Genomic DNA, 7,826 nt, shown 5'->3' on the forward strand with positions numbered 1-7,826 from the left:
TTTTCTGAGATCACTGGATTGGGGCTGCATGATATCAGCAAAGGTGAGTGATCTGAGTTAACCATCGGGAGATGTTCTACTGATGCTTGTGGGAATTTGATTTTCCAATCAACATTGCTCAGAGCACGGTCTAGCCTCGCTCCTCTAAATGTGGCCGAGTCAATCCCCCTCATCCAGGTAAATTTCTACCCTGTGAAGCCTAAGTCAATAAGCCCTTCCCTGAAAATCCAATTGTTGAAGTCTGCACATCTTGACGAGTTGAAACAAGCTGCGTTACTGACTTCATCACTGCTTGTTACCGAGTTAAAGTCGCAGCATGCCAACCAGCAGGGTTGGGTACTAAAGCTAGAGGATGTAAGCTCTGAAAATAATCTTCTTCGCAAGGATATGTTGGGGCTGCCATACACAAGCGATAGCACCCAAGGCAAGCCGTTACCTTCCTTAACCTGTAGATTGACGAACTGTGGATGTGTGCTAATTACTTGGATCTCTACCGTGTGGTTCCAGAACACCCATATTCCTCCTGAGAAGCCTACCGCCTCAACTCTGACCCATTCTTCAAACCCAAAGCTAATGCAGATACGATTGGCTTGGTCGCCCGACACTTTCGGTTCAAAAAGACATACCAAATCTGGCTTATAACTCCTACAAAACTGTTTGAGGGTGCGTCTAAAAGCTTTAGACGCAGCACCTTGGCAATTCCATATGATGCAGATCATAAAAAACAGATCAAGAAAAAAAAAACAGAGGTGCTCAAGGGCACGGGCGATCGCCCATTACCAAATCGGGATGGTTCAAGCGACCATCATTTTCAAACATCATAGTCTCAAGACCCTCCGAATCTCCAGCAGGCCGACGAGTTGTATCCGGCGGGTTTTCCTTGAACGCGAACTCAAACTCAGCTCTATGAGATGATTCCGGAACATCATCTTTTTCTTGAAAAACCACTGTGCTTGATATTTGCTTACCATAGTTATGTCCTCTAACCATAGTGTGTTCTGATTCAGCTGCCGCCCTCTTAGGACCCCCACCCCTTCCACCTCTGCCCCTGCTGTTGTTTCGAACGGGCTGATGATACTGGTTCCTCGGGGGGTTTTGTTCAGTATTCCCTTGGTCCGTGGGCCTGTTATACGCCTGGTTGGTTCTAATTCTTGGAAGAGCTGACGTCTTATACCGGAATGAACCTGGTGTTCCTCTGTCATCGGTTGCAGTTCCTCCCATATCTTCATTCAGACCATTAAGAGCAGCAAATCTAGACCCCGGAATTTCGGCAGGGGCCGTTTTCTGGGCGTTGTAGTTCCTTGGTTGATCTGAACGATTATTGTCATTCCTCCTTGGCCCTCTTCTTTCTTTTCTCGCCACTAGCATCCAGGCTCCGAAATTCCCTTCAAATTTGCGAGTTGGCACATTCGTCTGTCGATCCCTTACTCATTCTCTGTTAGCTTGGTGATCTCTATTTTGCTCAAGGTCCATGTTCGAGTTATCCTCATTCATCGAATCCTCGGCCCGATCATTGCCGCACTGCCCCTGTTTATGGCCATAAATCCCGCAAGTAAAGCAAACCATGTTAATGCCCTCATATTCGATTGGCAGAACCTCATCCTCAAGTGTGAATTTCGACAGCAGTGGTTTAGAGAGGTCTACTTCAATGCACACCCTGGCAAACTTCCCAATAGAGACTAAACTCGTTGTTGTATCCACCTTAACCGGGCGCCCAATCTGTTTACCAATTTTCATCAAAAACCCTTCTTCAAAATATTCGATTGGGATAGCCGGGAGGCGTGCCCATACCAGTAGTTTGCTTAACTTGTTCTTGTACGGGTGGAAGTTAGGTTCCCATTCCTGAACGGTGAGATAATGGCCCAGAATGATCCACGGGCCTTCGTATTTTGCGAATTCGTAGTCTCTAAGGGACTCGAATTTCGCCACAAAATAATCTTGATCCAACGCAATTAGGTCGAAATTGGCTTCAGATATCCACATTTTCTGTAATCTTTGCAAAAGGTAAGAGTAGCTAACCTTTCTTCCAAGAACTCTGAGAATAAGGGAACGCCGCCATGGACGCCGTAATCGCTCCTTCTCCTCCTTTGTGACTGGGATTCTTGGACAATTGGGGTCATTCTTGCCTTCGTCCATAACTTCCTCGTCAGAGCATATCTCCGTGTCAATAGGGTCAGCTTGTGAAGCCTTTCCCTAGGCTGGATTCGGTGTTTCTACCGGTGTGCCCCACTGTGCTGATTCTGGGGATTTGGGTCCAGCAGAGAGTGGTGTTTCTTGGACTACTTCTTCGATTGAACTCGGCATCGTATTCTCCATCGTGTCTCGGCCCCTCTTGGGCTTCTTCGAATTGCGCAGAACCTGATCAGCTGCCGTCGACGAATGAGCGTTCGCCGACGGTGAAAGCATTTCGTGGGTCGACTCCGTCGCTACTTCATTATCTTGGAGCGAATTCTTTTTTTTTTCATTCAATTGATTAATTAGCAGAATATTAATTAAGAATAATGTATACTCCTTAATTACCATATAGTAATCATAATAAAATCACCTCATTTTTATTGGAATTAATGATAAATTTCCAAACATCATTATCTTACTCTAAGAACTCTAACTATAGCACCTACATTAAAAATAAAAATAAAAATAAAAACCAAATTAATTCCACAAATAAAACCCTAAGGATAAATATAAAGTATACCCTAAAGAGCCAAATTAAGTTTGACATGTTTAGGTAGAATTATAGCTCTTAATACATTATACAACCCAACTATTAGACAAAAATACACAACAAATAAAACATGTCCATAAACCAAACATAACATTCATGAAATAAGGTTAATCTATACACTTAAAAGAAAGCAGAGCTAATCTATACATACATGCTTTAGAAATATCTTATAATCAATGGAGCACTAAAGTCCTGGATAATTTACTCCAGACATTCTGAAATAGAGCACTAAAAAGCTATAATTTTGGATAATTTACTTCATTAGTGATGTAAAATAAGTATAAAAATTTACAACAACAATATACAATATACTACCAATGTCGATCATCTACAAAAAGGTTTTCAATAACGTGTAATTCAAAACAGTTATATTATGTTTTCTTTTTATACAAAGATGACAAAATTGCTATATATCTACATAAAAAATATATCATTCGTACAAATAATTTCTATAACTGAGTTGCTAGACAACTAGATAATTAGCCTAATTAATACAAATCATAAACATTGATATATAAAATGTCTAAAGTTTCAGCACTAGATGCATATATATACACGTTGGCTATTAATTGGGCAATTATTTGCTCAAATTCAACTAATGATAACATTAGAAAACATAATCGATCAAACTCAATTCTTTAATTGTACTATATAATATTCGACATTATAATTTACATAATTGTATATCAATCTAATATTCTTAACATATTATAGTAAATATATTTTGTGCAATGCACGGGCGAAAATACTAGTTGATGTAAAAGTATCAAACCACCCTCTAAACTCTAATGGCCTGTTTGGTTGGATTTAGTTTGGGGGCAATTGCAATTCATTGAATTACAATTCAGTGAATTTCCAAACTACAGTGTTTGGTTGGAGGGAATTGCAATTCCGCAGAATTGCAATTCGGTGGAGAGGAGGGGCAATTTGTTGGTGTAAAGGCAATTTTGCCCCTCCTCTCATACCCTTTGTTTTTTTTTTAATTTAATTTGAAAGAATTATTATTATTATTATTATTTTGAAAGAATTATTATTATTATTATTATTATTATTATTACTACTACATCTACCACAACATAAGGGCATTTTAGTCATTTTGTCGCTTCTTACCTTTCAATTCCCTGTACTCCTATTTCTGCATACCAATAATTTCAATTCCTATCATCGCATCCTCGCTCATATTGGCTAGAACCCATAACCTCTTATTTGGAAAAGTCATTTCGTGACACTAGACCATAAGGTCATAACAGTTTTATTTTTCTTTAAATTTATGACAAAACGATTTAATTATCATACTCTTTTTTTTCTTTTCTTTTTTTCGACAAAGTTACAAAGCATCAGGTCTGAGCATAATGTTCAAAATTTTGGGTAGTGAAAAACAAAACTTTGGGTAGGCATTTTCACAATATATTTGGATTCATTCTCCTACGGCTACAGGAATTACTATTCCTTTAATGAGAAAATGATACATAACGAAATAATGAATTCTAAAGAACTATGGTTAACAAACAAGAGACTGATGCATATACATTAGTAGTCAAAACATTCTCATACACTAACATTGCCAAGAGCACGGCTACTAAATTTCTCATAATACTCTCTCACAAAGGCATTGCAGTAGATGAAAGAATGCAGTTGGTGAAAAAAGAATCTTGAAGGCTATTAAAGTCTTTCTTGACAAATGCTTTCTGAATTCAATTATCGACTCTTCAAATCTGATTTTGATGGTGGTAATGTTCCGAACACTCTATCCCACAATGCAGAAGTAATGCCGAAACCTTTGTTCTGAATACGAAAATGGTGGTTCAGGTGATATTTCTGCATAATCAGAGAATGCATAACATCATCAACTAAATCCATATCAATTGCTAGAAAGAGCATTGACAGTCATTGATTGGGAACAGACTTGCATGGTTTTCACAAATTCATATAGCACAAAACTGAACAAAGGCAAAAATTGATTAAAATTGGGTCATCAAAGGTTCAATGTGACAATCTCCAGGAAAAAATCCCAAAACACCTCTAAAGAAAAAGACACATCTTCATAGCCATGTCAGAAAGTTGACTACAAAATCTGAATACCAAACACAAGCTACTATAATGGCTTACCTTGAGATTTTTTGGCACATCACTCGTGGGTTGTCCATGGTGCAAGTAGTAATGGGTTACATCATACATCACATAACCCAGTAAGCCTCCTCCAAACAAAGCAGGAGCAGTCAATGGAGTGGCAAAGAGCTTTACTAGGTTCCAGAACTGTAATAAAGAAGCTTAATGCATCAGGCTATCAGTGTGACCAGAGGTAGTAGGAATTACGACCATTCTAAAGCATGCTCAGAAATACTAAGTATATGTAACAATCAGTGCATTTACATGATTCTCTCCATGACATGATGAATTACGATGAAATCATTAGATAACTTATATTTTTACAAAATCCATAGACACATATAGTTGCTACCAAATCTCTATATATAAATAATTTACAGATGCTATGCAATCATATTTTCCAATGTATCAAGTAAAGAAGGAAAAATATAGAACTGGCAAAATTAAGATACATCAATACTAAGTGAACATGTTAGATTTGTGCATACTTTAGAACCAAGCACAGTACTACAGTATTGCCTATTGAATTTCATTTTGTATCAAATGCTCGAGATAGACAGAATTAGATCAAACTTGATACTGATGCATTTGAACATGCAAGTATACAAAGAACTTGTTAGATTGAAGCACTGTTAGATCCAAATATCTGAATGTGCAAGCATCTGAAAAAATTAAGTTCAAAGCAATCTTCTATCAAACTTGATACTGATGCATTTGAGCATGCAAGTATACAAAGAACTTGTTTGATTGAAGCACTGTTAGATCCAAATATCTGAATGTGCAAGCATCTGAAAAAATCAAGTTCAAAGCAATCTTCTATGCAGAATGGCAACCATGCCTATATTTGTTCAATGTTCAACAAACTAAAGCTGGGTTGAACTGTCTATGTACATTGCATCTATTGTGAGGCATCATTTTATGTCAGAACAAGATAGTTTGCCAGACAAAATACTTATGTAAGTTTTATAACTGCAGCCATGGCCAAAAACAGACATATCACATTGCCGAGAAGATGTGAGCTCAATTCACATACAATAAGCATCTCATAAAATATTAGTAAAAAGAATGCTAAGGTAAAGATTAATGGGGTTATGATGTGAACACATACTGGCACACAGAGAACAGCTGCTGCAGCAGGAGGGAAAACAAGGCGTAGCCCATCCATGGGGTGCTTGTGGTGACAACCATGAAGAAGATAATGAATGGTATTCCCCCTGTATTCCAATAGAATCACAAAATTAATAGACAAAAGATCAGGTAAAAAGATGTCATTCAGCATTAGAAGTGCATAGGCACTAAAACTTACCAATAGCTCTTTGTCTTAATATGAAAAAGGTAGCGGTGAAGAATGTATTCCACTAGTGTCCAAATGAAAATGCCAAATACTACCAGTAGTGCAACATGAGGAATCGTGAGACCCATCCGAAGAGACATTGAAACGAACCAGCATACAACTGGGAGCCAAACGAGAGGAATTACCCACCACACAGTGCGGGTGAGAAACTGTTCCAAATATAACAGCTTCAGTATAACAATGAAGATTATAATACATCAAACTTCTGAACATTATCATAATGTGCACAAAAAAGTAGAAAATGGGCATTTAAAATTTTAGCCATTTTGTGATTGACCTTAATCAAATCCAGTCAAGGCAGTAAAATTGACCTCAAACAAAAAAGTAGCCAATAGCTATTGGTGGGTTTAAAAAGTGTAATACCTCCCAAAAGTCACTTTCAAAAAACCGAGGACCTTCTCTGCTAGGAATAGGCTGATGAACCCACTCTTGATAAGATTCTCCAAGATGGCCAACCTGCAATACCACTCCAAACAGTCAAAGGGGTAATTAAGAATGCACAATAACAAGAAGGTTGCAGGCATAAATTCCTTCAACAAATCCACATTACTCTCAAGCATTAATATAAGCGAAACACCGTATCATTACACACTGACACCACATATTAAGGGTACAGGAAACGGAGAAGAGACATTTTTCATTCACACAAAAAGGACAGCAGTATTCACCTGGAAGACAAGGGGTTTATTCAGATCCACCGTGAATACCTGTGCAACCATGGTTGAATTTCTAAGAAAGCTGGAATAAAAATCAAAACAGAAAACAAATCTCGTTAGCGAATACAAAATGTGCGTCGTTTTCTCCGCAGTAGATCTATCACTTGCTACTTCATACTCCAAAATACATGAAAACAGCTAAGAACTTTAATTTTCAAACGGAAAAAAAGCAAGAGCCAAAAAAGATGAAGAGGAAGAAGAGAAGAGGGAATACCTGAAAGACAAATATTCGGGTCAGATCTTGAAATGGAGCTCTCAAGATTATGGCGAGCAGCGCTTGTGAAGCAGAGGACAGTTTGCGAAAATAGTATCTATATGGTTAATTCTGATACTGTGGGACCGCCCTAGGAAAAAGCCAGTCGATCTTGAAAGCTTGACCAGGCTGGCAGTCGCATCGAGACAACTCATCCAACGGCAAACGCTCGATCGCCTTTTTCGATGTTTTTTTAACTTTTTTTTTTTTTNTTTTTTTTTTTTTTTTTTTTTTTAGTGGTGGTGGTCAACGAGGGTCAATGGCGATAATTTTATCGGTAACCTGTTAGTTACCGGTAAATCGGACTTATTTGACTCATTTTGACAAGTTAAATTGTTTAATTGCAATTTTTTAAAGTTCAATGACCTAATTGCACTTTTGAGTAAAGTTCAAGGGTCTATTAACCCTTTTCCCTCATTATCATCATCACTGTTATTATTATTACTAGTATTTTCACACGTGTGATGCACGGAATGGATTTGTTATAATATATTAAGAATATTTGGATTGTGATGCACGGAATGGATTTGTTATAATATATTAAGAATATTTGGATGGATATATAATTATATAAACTATAACATCAAATATTATATAGTGGAATTAAAGATATGTTTTGGATCGATTATGTTTTCTGATGTTATCCTTGTTTGAATTCCAGCAAATAAT

At 37.5% G+C, this 7,826-nt stretch overlaps 3 protein-coding genes across 3 annotated transcripts; all 3 read right to left on the bottom strand.

Annotated features, from left to right (window-relative positions):
- Nucleotides 1–185: 185 nt before the first annotated feature.
- On the bottom strand, nucleotides 186–719 carry LOC116033075. Its single transcript, XM_031275830.1, has one exon. It carries the CDS (start codon nucleotides 717–719, stop codon nucleotides 186–188), a length of 534 nt encoding a protein of 177 aa, XP_031131690.1.
- Nucleotides 720–1,428: 709 nt separating this feature from the next.
- On the bottom strand, nucleotides 1,429–2,136 carry LOC116033077. The gene has a single exon (XM_031275831.1). It carries the CDS (start codon nucleotides 2,134–2,136, stop codon nucleotides 1,429–1,431), a length of 708 nt encoding a protein of 235 aa, XP_031131691.1.
- Nucleotides 2,137–4,122: 1,986 nt separating this feature from the next.
- On the bottom strand, nucleotides 4,123–7,206 carry LOC116032687 (dihydroceramide fatty acyl 2-hydroxylase FAH1-like). Its single transcript, XM_031275378.1, has 7 exons — nucleotides 7,119–7,206; nucleotides 6,857–6,926; nucleotides 6,552–6,644; nucleotides 6,141–6,337; nucleotides 5,943–6,048; nucleotides 4,835–4,981; nucleotides 4,123–4,543 (listed from the first exon to the last, which is right to left on the bottom strand). Exons 2-7 carry the CDS (start codon nucleotides 6,905–6,907, stop codon nucleotides 4,424–4,426), a joined length of 714 nt encoding a protein of 237 aa, XP_031131238.1. The 5' UTR covers nucleotides 6,908–6,926; nucleotides 7,119–7,206; the 3' UTR covers nucleotides 4,123–4,423.
- Between the last annotated feature and the right edge of the window lie 620 nt (nucleotides 7,207–7,826).

Source organism: Ipomoea triloba, chromosome 10 (assembly GCF_003576645.1).
Source record: "Ipomoea triloba cultivar NCNSP0323 chromosome 10, ASM357664v1".
In the NCBI taxonomy this organism is placed as follows: domain Eukaryota; kingdom Viridiplantae; phylum Streptophyta; class Magnoliopsida; order Solanales; family Convolvulaceae; genus Ipomoea; species Ipomoea triloba.

Bases quoted from the DNA above. Each gene is read 5' to 3' on its own strand.
- LOC116033075 (XM_031275830.1), bottom strand. From the start codon at position 719: ATGATCTGCATCATATGGAATTGCCAAGGTGCTGCGTCTAAAGCTTTT.
- LOC116033077 (XM_031275831.1), bottom strand. From the start codon at position 2,136: ATGGACGAAGGCAAGAATGACCCCAATTGTCCAAGAATCCCAGTCACA.
- LOC116032687 (XM_031275378.1), bottom strand. From the start codon at position 6,907: ATGGTTGCACAGGTATTCACGGTGGATCTGAATAAACCCCTTGTCTTC. The intron at 6,049-6,140 runs GTAAGTTTTAGT...ATTGGAATACAG, and splicing joins ATTAAGACAAAGAGCTATTG to GGGGAATACCATTCATTATC. The intron at 4,544-4,834 runs GTAAGCCATTAT...CTGATTATGCAG, and splicing joins ATGTGCCAAAAAATCTCAAG to AAATATCACCTGAACCACCA.